The sequence below is a fragment of the Talpa europaea genome (assembly GCF_964194135.1).
Source record: "Talpa europaea genome assembly, chromosome: 11".
Taxonomy (NCBI): Eukaryota; Metazoa; Chordata; class Mammalia; order Eulipotyphla; family Talpidae; genus Talpa; species Talpa europaea.
Window position 1 is genome coordinate 51,662,204 of NC_140078.1, and position 24,171 is coordinate 51,686,374.

General features: G+C 42.5%; 1 protein-coding gene across 1 annotated transcript in view; it reads left to right on the forward strand.

Annotated features, from left to right (window-relative positions):
* Nucleotides 1-10,368: 10,368 nt before the first annotated feature.
* Nucleotides 10,369-24,171, forward strand: part of RYBP (RING1 and YY1 binding protein) — a gene marked incomplete at both ends in the record, with an annotated part of 80,796 nt that continues 66,993 nt past the window's right edge. Inside the window, 2 exons of the mRNA XM_084248124.1 lie at nucleotides 10,369-10,400; nucleotides 11,129-11,254. Of these exons, the coding sequence (XP_084104250.1) occupies nucleotides 10,369-10,400; nucleotides 11,129-11,254 (158 nt within the window). The remainder of the gene's footprint in view (nucleotides 10,401-11,128; nucleotides 11,255-24,171) is intronic.

A 24,171-nucleotide genomic window follows, 5' to 3' on the forward strand; every position in this document is an offset into this window, starting at 1 on the left:
CTTCTCCTCATCTGGAAGATGGGAATGTTAACTAATTTAACCAGATCCTTCAGAGCATGGGTTCTGGAAGCCACATGTCTGGGTTGAAATCCTTGCCCTGCCACTTTCCAAATGTGTGGCTCAGGGCAACTGGTTTTTCCTTGTCTTAGTTGCCTTATTTATATAAAGGGGCCATCACAGAAGTTACGCTACAGGGTTATTGTTAGATTCATTGAGTTAAAATACCTCAAGTGAGTCACACCTCACTTGAGACAACAGGCCATATATGTTGGTTATTATTATCCCACAGGTCACCTCCGCTACTTGGAAGCTCATGCATATTTGTCAGCTCAAGCTCCCATAACAAATGTCACAGAGCAGGTGATTTAAACAACAGGTGATTTAAACAACAGCCCTCACAGTCTGGGGGCTGCCAATCCTAGGTCAAGATGTCAGCTGGGTTGGTTTCTCCTGAGACCTCTGTCCTTGCAGCCAGCCTCCTTCTCTGTGTCATCTCAAGTCTCTTCCTTACCTCAGGAGGACATCAGACACATGGGACTAGGGGCCACTGAATAGTTACATTTCACTTAATCACTGCTTTGAAGGTCCTGTCATCAAATACCCTAACTGAGGCTAAGTTAGGGTTTTAATGTATAAATTTGGGGAGACATATTTCAGTCATAACATGTAAGTAGACCCCAAGATTAGGTGTTCCTGTGGGTGAGCCTCTTTATTAATGTAATTTTAAATGATCAAATCCTAGGATGTTTGGGTTCTCAAGTTTCTATTTGTGGTGTGATAGAGAGAACATGCCATCAGAGAGGATTTGAAACCCAGATTAAAATCCTGTACATGGGGCCTCCCTGGTGGTGCAAGGGGTTAAGATGCAACCTATGAAGCTATCTGCAGCCTCTGTAGCACAAGTACCATCCTCGGTCCCCCCCCCCCCCGCCCCCCTCTGGCCAGGGAACTACCACATGGCGCAACAGACCTCTCCTGTCTTCCCCACTGCTCCCTTCAGCAGCATATTTCAGTAGATCTGCCTCTTCTGTTCCCCACTCTGGCTCTGGTGAATCCTCTCACCCCCACACCTCTGGCCTGTACCCCAGTTCTTTCATGCATAAATAAATAAATCTTAAAAAAAATCCTGCTCATGGTTCCATGGCTGTGGGTGAATCAGGTGCTAGGTTGGAGCTCTAGGTCGTCCCCCTGAGGAGAGGGAAGAGAGGGTAGCTCGCGGCAGCGAGAAGCTACAAGGATCAAGGGCTGCCGTGTGCGTGAAGGCACTGAATAATCTCTGTGTCCTGGGTTTTTGTCTCTGATGAAAACGACAGACCTAGATGGATGGTCTTGACTCTCCTTTCCAATCCTCCAAATTCCATGCTCTGATTTAAGTATTAAGTACCAGCTGCTGGGGAAGCAGTTTTTGTGCCCAGGTGTCAATAGACATTGTTGAGCTAATGCAGGAAATTGCCCCGGGGCAGGTAACCCCTGTTTTCTCATATTCTTGTCACACTGGAGTGGTGCCAACAGCATCATTCATTCCCTGGGGTCTGGCATGAGTGACTGGTCTGCCTTGGTGGGAACTCATAGTAACCTGGGCCCAGAAATGAAGTTTGCTAGGATCAGAAACCATTTCTGCCTTGAAGACTCTGAGCTCTCAGAATGGAGCACTTGGACTTAACTACCACAACTGCCCACCTTCCCGGGCATCTCCCAAGCCTGCCAGTCCTTCAGTGACTGTTGTGCTTTAGAGGCACAAGTGAAAAGGGGGTCTAAGGGATGGACTTGGGGAGAGTCATGCTGAGTTTGAATTCAAATTGACTCAGGACAGGGACTCAATTTCTTCACCTATCATATGGGATGATAATAGTTCTTATCTCACTAGATCATTTGGGGTTTCAATTAGGCTAACAGGTACAAATGTCCTCCACTCAGTCCACAAATAGTTTTGGCGCTCCTGCTCTATATAGGAACATTCCTTTAACTGTTCTAGGGGATGCAGAGTAGAGTAAAGCAAAGCCCAGGATCCTGATAGAAATAAAATATTAGTGAAATAGTGAGGTGAAAAACAAATCATACATCACCTTGTGACAGGGTGTAAAGAAAAATCATGCAGGATAAGGGGCTAGCACCGACGGGATTATTTCAGCTAAGATAACTTAAGCAGGGAGGTCCTCTCTAAAGAGGGGCATTTAGCAGATGCCTGGATAATGAAGAAAGGAAGCAATGGAAACATCTGGGGGAGAACAGGCAGAATGGCCCTATGGGGTAGCCAGACATGGCAGGAAACAGCAGAGGTTGTATGCCTGGCGCTGAGTTGGGGGTGGATGAGGTGAGCTGGCCTTGAAGGCTAGGATCAAGACTCTACATTTTAATTTAAGTGCCATGAGAAATCATCAGAAGAGTGATTTTTGTCATTTACATCATAAAAGGATCCTTCTGATTGCTGTTTGGAGAAGAGTTTTTAAAGAATCCTGGTACTCAAAAAACTGATCATTTACTAACGATTTCTTGCTCTCTACCTCCTAGGCACATGGTAGTTGTATTTCCTGTCACTGAGTAGGGCCATGTGGCTAACCAATGACTGAGCAGAAGACACACATGCAACCTCAGGACCAGCAGTTAACCACAAGGCGAGACCCCCCCCAGAACTCTTTTCCCTCTATCTTAGAGATCAACAATGTCCAAGGTAAAGCCTACTCGGCAGCCCAGACTTGCGGGGAGGTGACATGGGACAGAACCACAGCTGACCTGCAGTGGGCATGCTGCTCAGCTAGAGATCACTGATGATCTGGATAAATAACCAAGATTTGGGGATGCTAACCACACCATAACCAAGCAGTAGGAAACAAGAGGGGAACAGGGAGGTCAGTTAGGGGCTAAAGGGTGGTTCAGGCTTGGACAGGGGTGACAGCAATAGAGATAATGAGAAGTAGTCAGATTCAGGGTAGATACTGAAGGTCAAGTGCAAGCTGATGAACCGGGTGACATAGGCTATAATCTAAAGCAAGGAGGCAGGGATGACTCTGAGGATTATGCTGTAATTGGGTGAACTACTGAAAAGAACATTCAGGAAAGCATAGGATTACCCACAGTGCCAGGTACACAGCAAACTACAGAACGCTAGTTTTGTGGTTATTACGATTAGAGGGCCAGACAATATGAAATGTAGCGGCATAGAGAATTTTTCAATTTAGAATAATCAAAAGTCAGATATGTTAAGGTGTGATTTATATAAGTTTTTCTTTTTGGGGTACAGGCAGGTCTGCATTTTAACAAAAGTGTTTTCTTCTAACCACCTTCACAATCAAGATATAAACTCCTTCCATCAACCCCCCAATTCTTTTTTGCTGCCCCTTCCTTTGAGGTCAAATCCTTCCTTTACTCGTAAGCTCCCAATTCATCTGTTACATTCATCCCTATACCTATGCCTTTTATAGAATGTTACATAAGTAGAATCACATAGTATGTGCCCTGTGAAACTACTTCTTTCACTTGGGACCACACATCTGAGATTCAGCTGTGCACATGCACCAGTAGTCTGTTCATGCTAGCTGAGTAGTACTTGAGCGTACTCCATGGTATGGGTGGATTATGCTTTATCATTCACCAGCTGAAGGGTTGTTTCCAAAAATGGTGACTAAGAATAATGTTTCTATGAATATTTGAGTACAGGTTTTTGTGTAAACATGTGTTTTTATTTTTCTTGATAAATCTTTAGCAGTGGGATTGCTGGCTCTTATGTTAAGTAAACATTTAGTTTCATAAGATACTGCTAAGTCATTTTCCAGAGGGAAATTGATAAATTCCAAGCTATCAACATTTTCTTTTATAGTTTTTATTTTTTAAGCAGAGCTCATAAATATTTGTCTTCCCAGGGCAGTAAAGGATTTCTCCTGTATTTTCTTCTGGAAGTGATATAGTTTTAGTTTTATACTTAGGTCTGGATCTATTTTGAATTAATGCTTGCAAATGATGAGAGGTATAACCCAGAGCTGTTTTGACTTGTGTTATTTCCTACTGTGCAGGCAGCAGATCAATAAAACTTCACATCTCTGATAAGCACATGTACAGGTGACATTGTAACTGATTGCAAAATCTGGTCAAGGTTCAAACACAGATGATCAGGGAAGCTCCACCTCTCTGACTCTAGGGCTGCTTTTTCAGAAGTTAATCCTTTCTTTAGTGTGACTCCACAGATGTGCCCAGTGAGGCCAGCATAAACCTGTCTTTATGGGAAATAAGCTGGGTTCTTTCTAGTTTCTGAGACACTGCAGTAGTCAGATGCTTCAGGAGACAGTGCTCTCTCTCAAACTACTGAAGGCACATTCAGTACAAAGTAGGGCATTAAATCTTAGCAATTAGAAATCATAATTAGTGCTAGCTCCCATCCTTCTCGGGTACTTTTTTCAATCACCAACTAGCACTGTTTTATGCTTCCTTTTCCCCTCAATAATGCTAGCTTTGAAAGTTTCATTAAAATCATTTCGATCTTGGTGTCCTTAAAACTTCAAGAATAAAATCGGGGAGGAGAGATGGCTGGGCAACCAATACAGAATTGTCAACTTGTGAATTGTGGCCAATTGTGGATATTTAAAGGGAGGCTACTATCTCATACAATTGCCACAACTCTGTGTGAGAGATGGGGCATTTACAAAACTGCCATAAGATATCAGTTCAACCCATGAGAATGGTTATTATAAAAAAGACAAGAGAGGCCTCCCTGGTGATGCAAGTGGTTGAGCGCAGTGCTGTGAAGCTGTCCACAGCCTCTGTAGCACGGGTTCAATCCCAGCCGGCCGGCGAGAATCCCACATGGCGAAGCAGACCTCTCCTGTCTCGCCTGCGGCTCCCCTCAGCAGTGTGCTTCAGTCAGTCTGCCTGTTCTGTTCCCTGCTCTTTCTCTAGTGAGTCCTTTTACCCTCCTGGGCATCTGGCCTGTACCCCAATTCTAGTATAAAAAAAGTAAATCTTAAAAAAAAGACAAGAAACAACAAGCTTTGGTGAGGATGTGGGAAAAAGGAAAGCCTAGTGCTCTGGTGGTGGGAATTTATATTGGTGCATTATCTGGTGCATTAATATGGAAAACATTATGGAGATTCTTCAAAGAACAGAACTACTATATAACCCGGCTATTCCACTCCTAGGGTTGTACCCCCCCCCAAACAAGAAAATACTAAATTGAAGAAATATATGCGCTCCATGTTCATTGTTATTTAGAAAACTGATGTAATGAATCCAGTGTAGACCAATGTTACTTCAATAAAAATTTAAAAACAAATATTTCGGAGATATTATCAAGTAAAAAACAAATATAAAAAACAACATTAAAGAGAAAGTCCCATGTGTTTTTAAAATTTCTTAATACATAAATATATATTATGAATGAAGGGGGGCAATTAAATAACACTACAACGTGAAAAAAATGGGAAGGACATAATCTCAGAATAAAAAATAGCCCTTCATGAGAATAAGCTGTTGCTAACTTAATTGAATATAGGAAAGTATTCACATATTTATCCATTATTTTTCTCCCTTGACTTCAGGTGGGTAAAAACTTCACCTTGAACTATACTCAGACCCTGAAGTGCATAACATGGGTGAGGCAGGAGGAGGCATTTGGAGAAAGGCTTTTTTCTCTCCCTTGTTTATAATACCTTTCGCAAGCAGTCCTTGCTAGTTCTAGTCTTAGTATTTAGATTTCCCACTGGGAGTAGTGTTTGTAAATTTAAAACTAGTAGAAAGCTAATTTGATAATATTCCAGACCCTTCCTTTGTCTGGCACCAGTAGTTACTTTGCTCCTTTTTTAAGCAAAAGAAAGGAGGGAGGCACACTGGAGCTGTCCTTAGGCCAATCTAACTTTTCCACAGCCCCCTTCTCCCTCTACTCCTGCTTTAAACACCCAACCTCCCACCCCCCACCCCCAAGGCTCTGCCTCTCCCAGCATCTCCTTTATTGAGGCTGACTGCAGACAGTCCCAGGTAGACATGCATTCTTGTTAAATTCATCAGTGACTTTTCTGGCATGCGGGACAAAGATCCCACTACCCACCCAGCCTGCCCTGCTGCAGAGGGGCTCCCCCAGGGCCACTTCTCCAGGCTGGTTTTTCCTCTCCCACAGAGCTCTGGCCATAGCACAACAGTTTGCCTTCAGCTTCTCTAAGGAGTCACACCCGAAACATTCTTCCCTTTTCATCTCCTAGGCAATCTTCACTTTTTTGAGCCCCCACTCCTCCCCACTAGTTGCATCAACCCCTCCCCAACCCCAGTATCCTCTTCCCTTGCATCCTGAACTTTGTCTTCCTAGCAATTGTCACAATCATAATTATCTGGCTTCTCAAGTAGAATATAAATACCAAAAGATTAGGAATCAAGTCTGCTTTGTTTACCAGATCTTCTAGTCCCTGGCACGGGGGCATGGCAATTAGTTGCTGCTCTAGAAATTATTGTTAAATGTGAGAAATTCTCTTTAACACATGCTACCAGGCACTGTTCTGGCACTTGATATGTATTAGTTGGGGGAGGGGGCAAAAAGAGAAAAAAAAAAAAATCCTTGCTATTATGGAGCTTATATTCTACTGGGGCAAAGATCTGTCAAACAAGATACACAAACTATATGTTAGGTTAGATAAGTACTAAGGACAAACAAACAAAACAGTTAAGGGGGACACAAGGCATCATCACTGTGGTTTGATCTATGAAATTTTTAGATTGGGTAATCAGGGAAAATCTCACTAAAAGATGTGACTTTAGAAAAAAGATCTGAAGGAAGTAAAGCAGTTGAAACTGTAGCTATCTGGGGAAAGCATTCCCAGCAGGCAGAACAGCAAGTGCAAAGGCCCTGTGGTGGGAAGATGATTGTTTCAGAAATAGCAAAGATTCCAGTATGCCTGAAGTGGGTTGAATGAAGGGAAGGAAGTCTGGTCTTTTAATCTGCCCTACATATCTGTGGTATTACCAGACATTTCTTGGGGAGAGGTTCTAAGCAGCAGCTGCTCTAAAAGCATGGATTTCAAATGCTTTTTTAAAGCAGTAGAACCATTCTTTCAAATGAAACATGAAATGGAAGTTCCAGATAAGAAACAGAGTCTCTCTGTCAAACTACCTCTCCTCCTTTCACCTCATGCTATTCCAAAGAAACACCCTGGAATAAAATAAGCTCCCTATCCTGGAGCAATAGAAACCACTACTCTAGAATTATAGTGTGGCTCTGTCTAGACTCACGTTGCACTACAGCCAGAAGTTGTCTCCTCTGGCTCCAGTAAACTACAAGGAGACTTTCAGCAGATATTTACCTCTAATGTGTGAATGAAATTAGAGCCTCTGTAGTTACAACCACATGGTGCTGTGTGGGTCTGATATGTTCCTAGAAATTAGTTCTCCATTTTGGAGCTTATTTTTACTTATAAGCATAAAACTTTTCTTTTTGAAAGGTAAAACAGGACAAAGACATAAAAACACTTTTAAAAAAAACAATCTTCCATGGATAAATAAAGCTGTTTTTGCAATGAAATACCATACATGGAAGCAAACAAACAAAAATGAATTAGTAACATAGGTACCAATATGGAGCAATTTTACAGATGATGAGCAAAAGGTACCAGCCATACACGAGTAAATGCCAGATGACCTGGGTATATGATGTTCGTGAACAGCAAAGATAATCTTTGCTGACAGCATTAGCAGACAGACTGAGGGGGTATCCCAGGACCCCCAAACTTGCACACTCTGGTGAGATTTTGCCATCTGCTGCATAAAGACAAAGCATACTCCTTGTGCGAAAGAATTGTAATAGATCAGTGTGTAGACAGAGGGAAGAAGAGAAAGGATATAGTTTCCCAACGAAACACTCAAAGTTACCCATCCCCTCGTAGATAAATGCCCAGCCAAACAAAGTTGGCCTAAAGTGGGGCTGCTGAGGCCTGAAAACTTGCCACAAGACTAAGGTACCTTCTGGCAGGGAACCGCAGGAAAGGAGCAGAAGGGGCCAGGCAAGTCTGGGATGAAAGGAGCAAAATCAAAGTACAAATCAAGGTAACAGCTGCCATTGTCAGCTGCCCCAAGGGTTTTTTTACTCACATCTCTTCCAAGACTCTCTATATGTCTCAACTCCATGTGTCTCTTCCATGTCCCTCAAGTCCCTGGTGCAAGTCCAAAGCCAAGAAGCAAGCGTGGCTTCTTCTTCACATGTCTTACTGCTCCATGTGTCTCCTCCAAGTCTCCTCTTCAAGTCTTTTTATCTTTATCATGATTCTCAGATCCAGCCTTCACTGTGGTGAGGAGAGGAGAGAAGGGAACATGGAATCTCCCCTTTCTACAGAGATTACGCTCTATAACAATTCCTCTCCATAACATTAGGAGTTGGAATAGTGCTTACCTTCAGGGAGGTGGGTATTCTGTATCTTGATCTGGATAGAGGGCACAATGGTGTAGCGTGTGCTTGTATCTATCTATAAATTCACTGTGCTGCACAGCTCAGAGCATTTGTGCATTTTATTCTAGGTATAATAATGATAATAATAAAAGTCCACTACCCATTGCTCCCAGTTACCCTCCTCAGAGGACACTCCTCCGGTTGGGAGTTTTTAATGTCCCATTTCTTTCAGTGTCTCCATGCCAGGGGCAGAATCTAAGCAGACACCAGTGGCTGTGGTTGCCGGTTCTGGGCTATGGTTTTCGTGCATGCTCCTTGGTTTTCTCTGGTCCCTTTGGCCCTGTCACCCCAAACCATCCTCTTCCTTTTCCTCCCTCCCTACAAGAGATGGCAGGGTTGGGAGCAAGTCTAGGTTGCTGACCCTACCTCAACAGAGTTGTTCCTCTTGGCCCTCCAGGGTGTGTGCTGATTAAGCTTATCCTATACACATTCCCTCTTGCTTTTACTCTCTCCCTTCTGATTCCTGGACCCCTAGTACTTCCTGCTTCCTGGGCACTCCGTCTCAGTGAGCTTTTCTGGGCTCACCCTCTCGTATGCTTTCTTTCGACAGAACAGTCCGGATGATACCCCGCTTCGTATTTGCATATAAATAAGGCCTATCTTAGTGGATGCTGAGGGCCTGTTTTATCTCCCCTCACCCCTATCCCCCAATTTCAAGTATCATCCTTTGACCCTGTCCCTATCCCCATCCAGGGCTTCAGCACCACCTCGACTTTTATCTTATCAATCTGGGGTCCTCCCCTACCACGACTCCCTGCTGCCTTTGGGTAGAGGGGCCTGAGTCACTTTCAAGTCAGTTTGGCAAATCTTCAGGAATCTTCTAAAGCGGGGGAGGGGAGCAACAAGCCAGGCTCAGTCGCAACCGTCCTCAACCTGATACTTTGTATTCGTCTTTCCTAAGTGCCAGGCGCTGAGCTGCCTGCTTTTCGAGCTTTGTCTCTAAATTTTCAAAACAACTCTAGGAGGAGAGTTATGTAGCCTCATTTTGGTGATGAAGCAGCCGAAGCACAAGGTTAGGCTGCTGGCATGGGGCCGCCAGGATTTGAACAGCAACTTCCCTAGGGAAACGCCCTATTTAGACTCTGGGGGTGCCCAAGCAGGAGTCGGCGAGTCAACGCCCTGGAGCTCAGGGTCCGGCCTCGGGGGGCCTTTAGCGGTGCCACACCCTTTCTGCACAGCCCCCTTCCGCGTCGGGGGCCTGGGAAGGGGCTTGCGCGGACGTATCGGCCGGGGGCAGGGGCTTTCGGTGGAGCTTTCGGCTCCGCGTGGCGGCGGCGCGGCAGGGCGCGGGGGAAAGGGCCGAAGAGGCGCCGTCAGCCCGGGGGGCACCGCAAGCCTCGAGGCGCTGCGCTCGGCGCGGCAGTTCCGAGCCTCGGCGGAGCGCGCAAACTGCGCGGAACTACTTCCCCGAGGCGGTTTCGGGGCCGGGATTCCGAGGACAGCCCCCCACGGGCGGCCGCGCACCGCCCGCAGCCCCCCGCCCTCTCCCGGGCGCGGCCACGTGCGCCCCGCCGAGCTCGCACGCTCCGCCGCTCCGGGCCGCGGGGCCACCGGCAGGCACGCGCGCCCCCAGCGCGCACACACTCCCGGGCACGCACACCGCCGGCCCCGCCCACGCCCGCCACGCCCCGCCCTCCCCCGCGCCCCGCCCCCGCCCTCGCGGCACCGGCCGCCGCCCTCCCATTGGCCGCACGGCCGTGACGCGCGGCGCCGGGCCCCGCCCCTCGTCAGTCACTCGGCGGAGGCGGCGCTGGCGGGGACTAGTCTCGTCCGGAGACTGGCGGCGGCGGCGGCGGCGGCGGCGGCGGCCGGAGCTCGAGCCCCAGCGGCTGAGGGCGGGCGGGCGGGCGCGGGGGAGGGAGGGGGGCCGTTCCGCGACGACTCCCCGGACGGCGTTTCTCCTCCGAGCGGCGCCGGTTTCGGCTTGGGGGGGGCGGGGGTACAGCCCATCCATGACCATGGGCGACAAGAAGAGCCCGACCAGGTACCTGCTCCGCGCGAGGGGCGGAAGGGGAGGCGGGCTGGGGGCGGGCGAGCCGGCGGCGACTAGGCCCCGGAGCCACCCGGGGCGGGGGGAGGCGCCGCTAAGATGGAGATCCGGGGGCGGGGGGAGGCGGCGCGGGCGGCGGCGGCGGCGGGAGGCGGTGTCGCTCCCGCTCGGGGCCGGCGGCCGTGCGCGCCGCAGCCATGGCGGCTCCTCCTCAGCGCCCTCCGCCGCCGCCGCTCCTCCCAGACAAAGGGAGATTTAACCAGGTGGGGAGGGAGGGCGGGCGGGCGCGAGCCTGCGAGGGGAGCGCGGCGGGGCCGGCCCGCTCCCCGCGCCGGCCGCGGGCGGCCCCTGCGCGCCCTCCGGAGCCCGCACGCGGCGCCCCGCCGGCCCCCCCGGCCCGCGCTCCGGCCCCGGGTCCGCCCGCTTCCTGCGCCCGCGCGGCCCTTCCCGGGCGCCGCCGCCGCCTGCGGGCGAGGCGCCCGGCCCGGCCCGGGAGGGGGCCGGGGGCCGGCGGGGGGCGCCCCGGGCCCCCCGCGCGCCCCGCGCCCCGCGCCGCCCCTCCTCCGGCCCCCCGAAAGGGCCGGCGGGTGGTCGCCCGGGCGAAGTTTCCTGCGCTGGGCTCCGCGGCTTCGCGGCGGCTCACCAGCGCCTGTGTTTTGCTCTCCCCGCTCTCCTGCCCCGTGTCTCCCCCCCCCTCGTCCCCTCGCCTCGCTCCCCCGAAGGCCAAAAAGACAAGCGAAACCTGCCGCAGATGAAGGGTTTTGGGATTGTAGCGTCTGCACCTTCAGAAACAGCGCCGAAGCCTTCAAATGCAGCATCTGCGATGTGAGGAAAGGCACTTCCACCAGGTACTTGGAGATCTGTGTTACCTTTTGTTAAAGGACTTTTTTTTTTTTTTTTTAAGGTGGGGGGAGAGGGTGGCTGTACTTTCTGCCTTTCCAACTTGTTGATGGCCGCTTTTTTCTGTCTTTGAGGGGGTGGGAGATGTGTCTGTGTGTGTGTGTGTTTTTTTTTTTTTCCGGTTGTATTTCACATTGGGTGCAAAGCCTCATGAGCACTAAGTGATTTATGGGAGGGAATTTTTCCAGGTTTTCGTCGTGTTTTAAACAGACACGGGATTTATTATTTGACATTTGTATCTGTTGGCTTGCTGGTATTGGCTCAAAAAGAGAGGGAACGGTGCGTTTGCTCCGGGTTGTAGGACATGAGACCTTTTTATTTTTGCCATGTGCAGAATGTTTTTAATTTGCCTGTCCTGAATTATTTTGCTCTTCGAGAAACGTGGTGGTGGTAGTACAGCAACTCTGGTTGTGCTTTTCCTGTCTTGTGCTGCAAAATGTCTGTTATTTTCTTGCACTTGAAAATAAACACTGGGGTTTGATAAAGTGCGTTTTTTGGATGGCTGAGCTGTCAGTTTGTGTGTGTGTGTTTTTCCCTTTCTAATTAGTTTATGCAGAGTGGTGACTGGAAGACGATTTTGCAAAATGGTGAAATGAATAGTGCGACTATATTGAAGTTTGTGTTTAAAGCTTTATTGTATTAAAAAAAATGTTGAAAGAATTCCTTTTCCTTTACATGAAGGTAGTAAACTGCATCTGGTATCAAAACGAGTTGTACTACTCCAGATTTAACATTTAAACGAAATGTCAAAGCTCATTTTGTGGTCTTCTGGTCATCTTTTGACTTTTATCTGGAATTTGTTGCTGTGATGTTAAGAGTTTCAAGTTGAACTATTTTCAGTGTCTCTTAATGGGTAGACACTGAGGGGTGTGTGTGAGAAAGAAAAAGTACCTAGTGGAGTCTTGAAGACTTTAAAGTTGATTGCCAAAAGTCTCATAGATTGCTGGTTTTTGAGTAGGTGCCATTCTAATAGGACTGTGTGGTAGTACTCCAAAGTTCTGACTGGATGTTCTTGGACTAAATGAATGTACCTTGTTAGGGCTTCTTTGCTTTATTTACACCTGGTATTAAGTGAGGTATAGGACAGCCTAAAAGAAAATAACTCTGGGATTAATTGGTCCAATTAATGGTGGAACTATACCATGAATTCCACTAATTCTTTAGAGATTTTTGAATAAAAATGCCCAAGAACACTCAATACTGCCTCATAATTAATTTTACTGTCACAGAATGAATTTAGTTAAAAAAAAAAACCTCATTGGGAACTTCATAGATTGTGTTTTGCTGTCTCAAACAGGGAAGTCCATCAAATGGCATGAAAATTTAGAAATGTGTGTTATTTGAAGCAATAGTGATTATATTTTATTTATGAGTAATGTTTTTTACATGTAGAATCCCTCAGAGGCCAACCCTCTTTATTGTGGTTTTGGTTTGAGTGTTACCGTAGATGATGTTCAAGTAAATGACTAGGAAACTCCTAAGAACTTGAGAACTGTACTGGTGAAGAGAAACAAACCAAACTCAAAAGTTTGCCACTGATATATTGCTGGGAATAATTATCTCATAATGAAATGCATTTCAGTTTCTGTATGTATAAGAAAATAATTTTGACTCATCATTTTGGAAGCACGTGCAAGGTCTTAAATTTAAAAACACTGGATGTTTAAAAGTTGTTTCAGAGCCACGGATGATGATGACGGCATACCATTTTTAAGTCAAATTTGTAAAGTTGCCAATAACGAGTATTTTAGAGTCTGTTCCAGTACAGGATCTCACTATCTTTGAAGGGCTGGCTAATTTGGGGATGTGCCCCTTGTTGAGTGGGATTTGAACACAGACTTCAGAGGCCAGAGAACTTAAATCCATCAATTCATGGTACTCTTAACTTAGACTAAATTTGTTTCATCTTGCCTAAAATATTCAGTTTTTTGCTGTTTTAGATCCATTCTGGAAGTTGTTAATTGGAAGGAAAGTAACATTTCAACGTTCTTAGCTGTGAATGGGTTTCATGTAATTTCAGTTGTTCATGTTGTCCTATCCAGTGCATTAGTTGGTTGATTTCTCTGTGATACTAGTCACTTCTGTTTATTTTCCTCGGACCTTTTTTTGGTAATTTTCTTGAAACCTCAAAGGTTTGACGTTTTCTGCCTTGAATATTGATATTGCCGTGGTATTGATGGCAATAGCAAACATGTTGGGTTTTAGACACTTGAGTAATAGACCAAAAAACTGTAAGTTTAAAATCATTCTTAATAAAAGGACTTTTTAAACCTGTTGACTGGTAAAGAAATTGGGTATTAATGCTCTGAACTGTTTTGTATTATAACCTATCTGGTTGCCTGACCATTGGTCAGTTTAACATTTGTTCATTATCCATGTCGTTATTATCACTGTCATCCACCATTCAACTAGGAAAAGAGCTTATTAGCGATTGTCCAGTAGGACACGGAATTGTACCCTTTGACAATAGAATTGATACGCCTCAATTTGAGTAGGAAAATAATTGCCACTCATCCAAAGAACATTTATTAAGTTTCTAGAATGTGAAAGATACTGCTCATGACATTGGGGAGGGGGTATTAAAAAGGTTGGTTAAGACATGTTCCTGAATAACCACAATGTAAGTTCCAAAGATTCTAAGAGAGGTTTACATAAAGTGCTGTGGGGGGTTGTGACTTGGGAAATCAATTACAGGTATCCATGCGTGCCCATTTATGCTGGATAAAGAGGATTGATTTCCACAAAATCACTTGTCAACTTTTCTGCTATTTCCATGTGTACGAGATATATTTCGTTTCCAGAAGGAATCATAAAAACGATTAGAGGTCTTTTTCTTTCTTGCTAGAGCAGTATAGACCAAATGAAAGGGAGACCAGAAGCTCTTAAGGAACATGTTAGAGAAAGAAGGGACACTTAATAGGCTTCCTAGAGGTTCCGGGGAAGTAGAGCTATATTTTGAATGTGTTATCAGTTATGTGTTGGATGTCTCTGGGTCTTAGATACGTTCCTTTCTGCAGCTCCACTGTCCTACTCTAGGCCTTGCTGGTTATTTTTTCTTAATAGCTTTTTTGAAGTATAAATTACATACCAGAACAATCCATCCATTGTAGTGTACAATTCAGTGATTTTTAGTAATTTTAACAGTTGTGCAGCCAGCATCACAAAGCAGTTTTAGAACATTTCCATCACCTCATACGGTTTCTTTACACCTGTGCTGCGCAATACTTTTTATTTCTGTCTTTAACACAAGAGCATGGAGGAGTTACCACAGGTAGACAGTTTTCCTCTTTTCTTCCTTTGTACCCTAAGCCTTTCACAGTGGAAAATAAAGGACCTTGTATTTAAGGTGGTGGTGGGTGTGGAAGAAACACTATCCCATTCCTAGGTGATAGCTAAAGTTGTATTTCCCAACCCACTTTGCCAGTCTCATGAAAGAGTATGCCAGCTTTTCAAAGTGCACATTCACAAGTTTACCTAAATGTTCTGTTAAGTTGAAGTTGTGGATTGTTGGACAGAGTTGCTTCCTAGACTTGGTGATAAATCTGTTATTTTTGGTAGTTATTTCTTTGAAGGCAGTGATGACTTTATTGTAAATTTAAAAATTTCCAAGACATTGCTGCAACACTTTCAGCTACTGCTTAAATCACACTTGAAAAATTGGAAATTTTTGCTTTGGGTAATTACATTTAGAACTTTTCTAGTCTTTATCATGTTCACATCGTGTTTGAAACCATGTTTTATTTATTTCTTGTTACTTGAATATAGTGTACTGTTTTTAAAGCTTTTGTGGACTTGTGAACCTGAGGATTCACTTTAAATGTGTAATAAGACTGTAGAAATGACTTAAGTTATGAAAGTCAGTATTCAGGATGTTGAATTCAAAGTTGGTATTTGGTCGTTTTGTGTATAAAAGGTTTTCCTTGTTCAGGTATTCTTCATTCTTTGCAGTTCTAACTGTACTTTTCCCTCCCCTTAAAATTAGATATCCTGGCAACTAAAATCTCTTGAATAATCATGAAGGACTTTAGAAGTTTTAAGAAAAAACACAACGTAATTAGTGACACATGAAAGTTTTGATCTTGGCTAAAAGCTTCAAAAGCACATTATTCTGTGATTTTTTTTTAATCTTCTCAGTATCTTTTTATAAAAACTTTCTCAAGTTTTATTAATTTTTCAGTCTTTCACATGACTATATAACTTTGGGAATACTACTTCACACCTCCTGTGCGCACGTGCTTCACAGCCCCCACCAGACTGCAGTGCTGATGTCCTAGCCCTTTCCTAGCCCCCCCCCCGTTTTTTCTCCCCCAGTCCCGCTGGTCACCAGTGTATTTTTCAAAGTCTAAGAATTATTTTTGCTGTACTTGTTCTGGTTTTTTTTTGTTATTTATATTTCTGTAACAGAATTATTTCACTTAATAAAATCGCCTGACGATCCATCCATTTTGTCCCAAAGGGCACTATTTCATTTTTTAAAAATAGCTGAGTAGTATTCTATTGAGTGTGTGTGTGTGTGTGTGTGTACGTGTATGTGTGTATGTATATATATATATATATATATGTTTATCCCGTAATTTCTTTATCCAGTCCACTGTTAGTGGACATTTAGGTTGGTTCCATGACTTGGATATTGTGAATTATGCTGCTCTGAACAAAGAGTGCATACATCTTTTCATATTAGTGCTTTAGCTTTAATAATTTTGGGGTAAATACCTAGCCAGAGATAATGCTGGATCATATGGTATTTCTGTTTTCACCTTCTTAAGGAATGTGCATACAGTTTTCCATAGAAGCTGTACCAAATTATATTCCCACCAACCATGGATGAGTGTTCTTTTTCTCCATACCTCAGCAACATGTATTTTTTTTTTTTTTTTAAGATTTGTTTATTTATATAAGCACTCGGTACAGTCAGAAGCGCGGGAGGGTGAGAGAATTCACCAGAGCCAGAGCGGGGAGCAGAGCAGGCAGACTGACGAAGCACACAGCCTAGGGGAGCAGCGGGTGGCAGGAGAGGTCTGCACGCCCTGTGGGACCCTCACCCGGTGGCTGGGGATTGAACTGGCGCTGCAGAGGCTGCTGGCAGCTTCGCAACCCAGAGCTCAACCGCTGCGCCACGGGGGAGGCCCAGCAACATGTATTATTTCCACTCTTTTTGATACAGGCCTTTCTCGGAGGGGTGAGGTAGTTTTGATTTGTATTGCTCTTTTAATAAGTGACACTGAATATATTTTTTCATGTGACTGCATGCCACATGAAATGTTTTTATTGGAGAAGTGTCTATTTAGGTCTTTTTGCCTGTTTGTTTTGTTGTTGAGTTGTATGAGTTCTTTGTATATTTTAGAAATCTAACTCTTTGTCAGATGCATGATGTGCAAATAACTTCTCCCCATACATAGGGTTGCCTTTTTGTGTTGTTTTTTATTTTTGGTGGTGGTTTCTTTTGAAACTCAAAAGCTTTTTTGTTTGATGTAGTCCCATTTGTTTATTTTTGCCTTTATTTCATGTCTTTAATCTTTAACAAGGGAGCTATAACCATATATGAGAGATTCTTTAACAAATCATATTGGGAAACTTGGATAGCCATATGCAAAAAAATTAAACTAGAGCCATACTTAACTCCATATACAAAAAAAAAGTAATTCAAAGACCTGAGGTCTTATATCCGTAAAATATTTACAAGAGAACATAGGTGATAACATTAGTGGACATCAGCTGTAGACATGTATTAGAGGATGGGTTGCAGCTGTGATATTTTTATGATCGGAAGACTCCCAGAAAGCAGAGGGACTACCAACTTGGAGCAGAGTCAGGCCTTTTCTTCTGGTCACAACTCATGGTAGTTTGCTTAGATCACGTTGGTTTTGTACTGTTCATCTTATGTAAAAATTCTCCATAAAATGCATAGAAAAATTACCTCTGTCTTCCAAATCATCAGCCTTATTAAAACTTTCAGCCTCAGAGCTGGAACAAAAGCTGGTATAGTTTTACTTGTTTTAAAGCTCACGTTTACCCGGAAACAGAAGGATTTTGTATTTGCTATTGGGCTTACTGATTTATTGGTACTGACTTGAGCTTTTGTATACTTGGTGATCTTAAAGTAATTTACCTGGGTAGTTGTGGTCATGTGACAAGTTTTTATTGAGCACATAACCATCTGGGCTCTATGTATCCAGTGGTATAAAGATAGAGAAGGTCCCTATTCTCATGGAGCTTAAGACACTTTGAAGAGGAAGAGAAAATAAACAAATAAATAGAAAATAAGAAAAGTTAGTGACAGAAATTAGAGCCAGGAAGGGAATGATAGAGTGATGAGAACTAAGTGGGGGAATGCTTGCCTGACAGTGTTAGGAGGCACATGGAAAACAGTAATGCTGCTTTCTTTCCTTTTTTTTTTAAAAAGATTTATTTATTTATGCATTCAAGAGCTGGGATACAGGCCAGAGGTGTGGGGGGTGAGAGGACTCACCGAAGTACACTGCTGAGGGGAGCAGCAGGCAAGTCAGGAGAGATCTGCTGCGCCATGTGAGTTGCTCCCTGGCTGGCCAGGGATTGAACTCGGGGATCGAACTTGTGTTGGAGAGACCGGGGATAGCTTCATAGGTTGCGCCACCAGGGAGGCACAATAATGCTGCCTTCTTCTGGAGCAAGGGGAGAGTTATTTCTGCAGGTTTACATGAACCATTGAGCTCAGTTGGTTGGGACTATTCAAAGTTGGAGCCTTGGTGCATAGGCTACTCAACTTATCCTAGTTGCATGTCATAAGCTAAAGCCAGGTTAGCTAATTTGTGGGTATATCTTACTTGTTACTAAGATTGGGGGAGGGTTGATTGGATTCGGTTAGGTGTTCCATGTGGCCTACATATATTGTGTTGATTCACTACATGCTGAAGAAATTTTAAGATTAATAAAAACTTCCTCAAGTGACTGTCACCAAAATAGCAGCGTTATTTCAGTTCATTAGTACTTCAGGTAATAGTATTTCTTTTAGACTTGAACCAAAATATTCTACAATCTTTCTGGCTCTCATTTTCTCCTTGGCTCATCACCAGGGCCTTTTTGTGGCATCTTCCTTTATGTTTCCTCCCAATAGTGCTTCCCTCATCTTTTTATCTGTTGGTTTTTAACTGAACTTTTTGAATTTTAGCATACGTGTGGAGAAGGGCATGGATTATATGACCTGGAAAAACGAGTACACCTATGTAACCAGCATCCATATTAAGAAACAGCACTAGAACTCCAGAAGCCCTTTGTGCACACTTACTGTCTTTCTCTCCACCTGCCCCCATTCCTAGCCACTGTTCTGACTTTCAGCATTCAATGAGTTTTACCTGTTTTAGAACTTTGTATAGTATATATACCTTCGGGTCTTTCAATTGTTAAGTTTGTGAGATTCATACATATTTTTGCGTTTCTTGCACTCTTTGTGGGCACATGTTTACACATTCCAGCTCTTCGGCTTCTGTATGTTATCTACACACTTGACACAGTCTTCTCCTCCCCCCATTAGAATAAGTTGACATGTCATCCTTTGAAAGACTAAAAGCTGGCTTCTGAAACTTTCGAGTATATAGAGAAATGTTTGCCTCTCATCAGTAGCATTGGTCATAGTCATTTATATTTCAAGGTGTTGGATACAAAAATGAAAATTTTTACTTTCAAGGAACCTAACAAACTTATTGAAAAGATCGCCTCTTTAAAAAGCTAATAATATAAAGCACCCAGTGATGGAACTTCATGGTAGGTATGAAATGAATGAGTGTAGTAGACGCAGTCTATAGGGTGCATTGGGAAAGACCTCACCGAATCTCGAATTTGAACCAGGTCTTTTTATGATTATTGAATGTGGGATTTGTTGTTGTACCATCTGATACAAGCTAATTTTGCCCCTTACCATTGTAACGTTCACTTTCTGCATATATGGCAGCTGCTTCTTTCTATTTCTCTCCACAAACAGGATACTCCCAGATACTGTGCCGTAGCCATCCTGGTGCGTGCATGCACATGATGAGCAAATCTCCACTTGGATGACTTAAGTTGTCTCTTGCTTATCATTGCATTTAGAATAAATTCCAGATCCTAGTATTCTAGGGGCTTCTTATTTGGTCTTACACTGTTTCCTTTGAAATTTCTGGAAGCCACTTCTCACCACCCCATCTTAACCCACCCCATCTCCCCTGGATGTGTATTTAATACCAAACTGCTGGGTGTTTTCCTTTTCATACCTTCACATCTGCCTTTCTTCTGTGTTTTCTTCTGAAAGCCTTTTCTTTCCTTGTGTTCTAGTTGACTCTTAGTTGTCCTTTTAGGGATCTCATGATGCCTCTCTCCATCCCCTTTCAATCATGTTTATCTTGTCATAACACATAAGCTATATTTTGATTGTTTCTTGAATGTTTTCACCCTTTTTTTGTGAGCAGAAACCTCTTCATAACTTTTCCTACATCTGTTAAAGTACCTAACCCTTGGTCGGGGCTCTGTAAATGTTTATAGAATAAATGAAGACTGGGAGTTTGAATTGGAGTCCCCTTTAAAACTGTTCCAGTTAAGCATTCTAATAACTTTTCTTTCGTATTATGACTGGCATGTTCTGTATGCAGCGTTAATTGGATTAGCCAAAAGTTGCCTTTATGAAATGTTGTCTTTAAAAGTAGTATTTCTGTTTTTGTTTTCTGAAACTGTTCTAGAAATGAAACACAGAACTCCAGCCTTACTATAGGCAGTGCATAATTTCTTGGAGTGGTTTGAGCTTTGGAACATTAGCACACTTAACCTAAATAACAACTGGGACAATTAGTTTTTTTTTAGATGCCCATTTGTTAATTTCAGTAGCCAAAAGTGATATTGAAAAGTCTGGTCATAAAGAACCAGTCATGTCATGCACAACCAATTTTGAGGTGTGATAAGGAACTAGAGGAGCGTGCTTGTAAGCTGTCACGTAGAAGCAGTTTGAAAATGGCGACAGAATATTTTGAGTGTTGTTGGAAGTGTTATGCTATATCCACTTTGTAAATGTTCTGCCATAACTTGATTAATTGTATTTTGTACCTGGTGTACATTACTACTCTGTTGAGTAATTTGGGATTAGTTTCTTCTGTTCAAGTCTTGACTCATTCACTTCATTTATTTAGCTAAAATTTCAGTTCCATGAAGTGATTGACACAGACTATGGTGACAGATATGAATTCTCAGGAAAGGTTATGCAAATCAACTACTGTGTTAGGCAGAAATCACGTACAGTTGAATCACAATGTAAACAGGTGAAATTTTTACTTTTTAAATTGGATTAGATACTACTCTTTTCCTTTCCTTGCTGTATCATTTTGGGAAATCTATTTAAATTATATGGTGATTGAGGGAAAAAATAGTGGAAGGAATATGTAAAAAAGCATTTTCCTTAAACAGTGTTCACAACATTTTTCTCTACTATTTAAAACAATGCAGTTTAAGGTGAAACTTTAAATTTTAGTAGATCTGCCTGTTCTGCTGCCCACCCTCTCCGGTGAATCCGGTCAGCTCCCTGCACCGCTGGCTTACACCCCAGCTCTTGTATAAATAAATTAAAAAAAAATTAAGGGTGATGTAGGATGCCAGTTTGATCAGTATATTGGGTCTTATAAACACCTAAATGGCATGGTGCTTTGTCGAAGGGTGGGAAAAAAGACCTGGTGAATGTTTTCTAAGACCAGATCAGATTTCATAAGTTATGAGGTCTCTTCATTGTTCTCTTCATTCTTTTATAAAACTAAAATTTGTCCAGTATTTGAGTAAGTCCTTCAGTAATATTTATGGTTGTAAGAAATAGGAATTCAATTCAAACTATGTTAAGTCAAAACAAAAGAAAACAAGGAATTAACTGGCCCACATAGCCAATAGTTAGAAGGGATACCGTTTGAACTCAGAGGACCAACAGAAGAAATTCTGGAGTCAGAGCCCTCGTCTCTCTCCAGTTCCTCGACCATTCTGTTGGCTGGAAGTTGGGATACTGTGATTGGCCAAGCTTACCACATCTGCAAGATCTGTTACTTGAAGGGAGATAGGATACTTAATAGATGGATAGAAAATAATTATCTTAGTTTATGCATTAATACTCTTTATGTATAGTTCTTATTTTATTTTATTTTTTTAAAAGGTTTATTTTTCATTTATACAATAGCTGGGGTACGGGCCAGAGGCACTGGAGGGTGAGAGGATTCACCAGAGACAGAGTGGGGAGCAGAACAGGCAGACAGACCGAAAGCATTGCTGAGGGGAGCAGCGGCTGTGACAGGAGAGGTCTGCCGTGCCATTTGGGAATCTCCCTGGCCGGCTGAGAATCGAACCCACACTGCAGAGGCTGAGGACAGCTTCACAGCACTGCGCTCAACCTGCTGTGCCACCGGGGAGGCTATGCCTATAGTTCTTAAACATTGAACAAATTTAAAAGTTCTGATGTTCTGTAGGTTAGTCGTTTATCATTGTATTTGGCCACTGTCCTTTATTGTAATCATTGCTTTTTACAAAAAATTTTTACAGAAATTCTGTAAAAATTTTTTACAGAAAAACAAGTCACACATAATCCTGCTAACCAGAATTTTTATTTTTTGAACAATTTAGTCACAGGCCCCACATATTTGAGTAACTAGTTTTCTAAGTGCTCTGTTTTAAAATGCTAGTTCATTGAGTTTTCAAAGTGATGTAGGTGACAGTTCCATGTGAAAATGGGAAAATTGGGCATGTGTGATATGAAACAAATAGTCTTACTTGAAGACATGTATTCTGACCTGCTTATATGGTTCATTTGGATTCTTTTCTTAGGGAAAATTTTTGTGAACACCATAGTTTTAAATTCCTATTTGTAGAAAATAAGGTAAAACCTGTTTCAAGTTTTCTGGATTGTTTTTAATTTGGGGAGGAATGAAAATACATTGTTGAATACTTAATATATGTAGCACAATTAACTTTGCCCCAGTTCTCTTTTATGAGAACAATTATGTATCCAGGGCAACTCAGATATAATGTTTTTACACTTAGTTTTATACTTTAGTGGCTTATACTAAATTTTAGGGTGATGGTTCTCAAACTTAGCAGGCATCAGAATCCTGAAAGGCTTGTTGAAATACCATTGATTGGGTTCAACCCCTAGTTCTAGGTGAGACCTCAGAAGTTGCATTTCTAATAAGTCCCCAGATAATGTTGATGCTGCTGGTCTGGGCAGTACACTTTTGAAAACTGCTTGTTTAACAGCTTTCCTAATAAAGTTGAAGATAGCTTTGGATGTTTGTTGGGGAAAAATTGTATCTTGGCCTTTCACAGTGATTAAGAGAAGTGATCAATATTCTAAGGAACCATGTTTTTAATGAGAGCTGGCATTAGAGGTGATTCCTTAATTAAATACATTGTGAATTATGGAAATGCTTATAAATTGGGGAACAACATTAACTAAACTTATGTCTTTCTTACATTCTAAAATCAGCTATTTTGTATTTCTAACACTTGGATTAGATTTCAAATATGTGTATTAAAAAAACTTTTTGTAACATACATTAGAGATGGAGCCATTATCATTAGAGGTTTTTAATAATCAGTAAACCGACGTTCTAATAAAATGTTGGCAGAGAAAATGAACAGATAACTTACAGAAGACCTACAGATTAAACAATTAAACATGAGAAATGTATACATTTCCCATTCAAATAATTTTTTTTTTAAATCAAAGTTTAAAGGTTCAAGAAAACTGGTGAGATTAGGAAATGTTCATTCTCATTAACCCTTAGTGCATGTGTAAGTTGATTTGAATTTTCTGGAAACATTGTGGCAGTTGGTATAAAATGTTTTTAAAATATTTATACTCTATGACCCAACAACTTGTAGGGATTTATGAGATCTGCATGTAAAAATTCCTGTGTAAATGTATTAATTGTATCATGATTAGCACAGAAAATTGAAAATTACCTATATGGACCAGCAGGGAATTATTGAACTTCATGAAATAACTATGAATGTTTTAGCTCTTTAAAAATGTTTGGGAATTTCTCATACATTGCTAGTTGGAATATAAATGGTATAACCACTCTGGAAAGATAATTTGACAGTTTCTTACAAAACTAAACATATATACCATATAACCTAGCAGCTTCACTCCTGGACATTTATCCTACAGAAATGAAAATATGTTCACCAAAACCTGTTCACAAGTGTTCATGACAACTTTTTTTGTAAACACCTAAAACTGGAGATAACCCAAATGTCCTTTTGTAACTTGATGGGTACATTCATACCATAGAATACTACTCAGCAATTGCCAAGGAATCAACTGTTGATAAATGCAACAGCTTGCATGAATCTCAGTGACATTATGCTGTGAAAAGTCAATCACATTTTGTAAGATACCATTAACATTTTTGAAATGATAAAATTATGGAGCCAATAGGTTAGTGGTTGCCAGGAGTTAGGAGTAGTGGACAAAGAGAGTAGCAGGAGGGACGTCTCTGTGGTGATGTACTAGATCTGTCATGATTGTGGTGGTAGTTGATGGCCTAACTATTTTGAAAAAAAAGTTAAAAACATTAGAAAGCATTTAATAAAACAGTGTCACTAGAAAAAAGCAAATTTTAAAATATAAACAATATAGCTTCCATACTTATAATGACTGGTCAAAGTATTACTTCTCTTGGTAGAATGACTTTTTTTTTTTTTTTTTTGGTGTGTTTCTGTGATTTCTGTATTGTGCTTGGATGAGTTGGTATCACTTTGTGGCTGGAAGAAACAATATTCATAATAGGAAATTTAAAAAATGATAATTTTGAAACATTGATATTTAAGTGGGACCACATGTTTACATTAAGGGATTTAAAATTTTTGTTTAAAATTGGTTACACTAAGT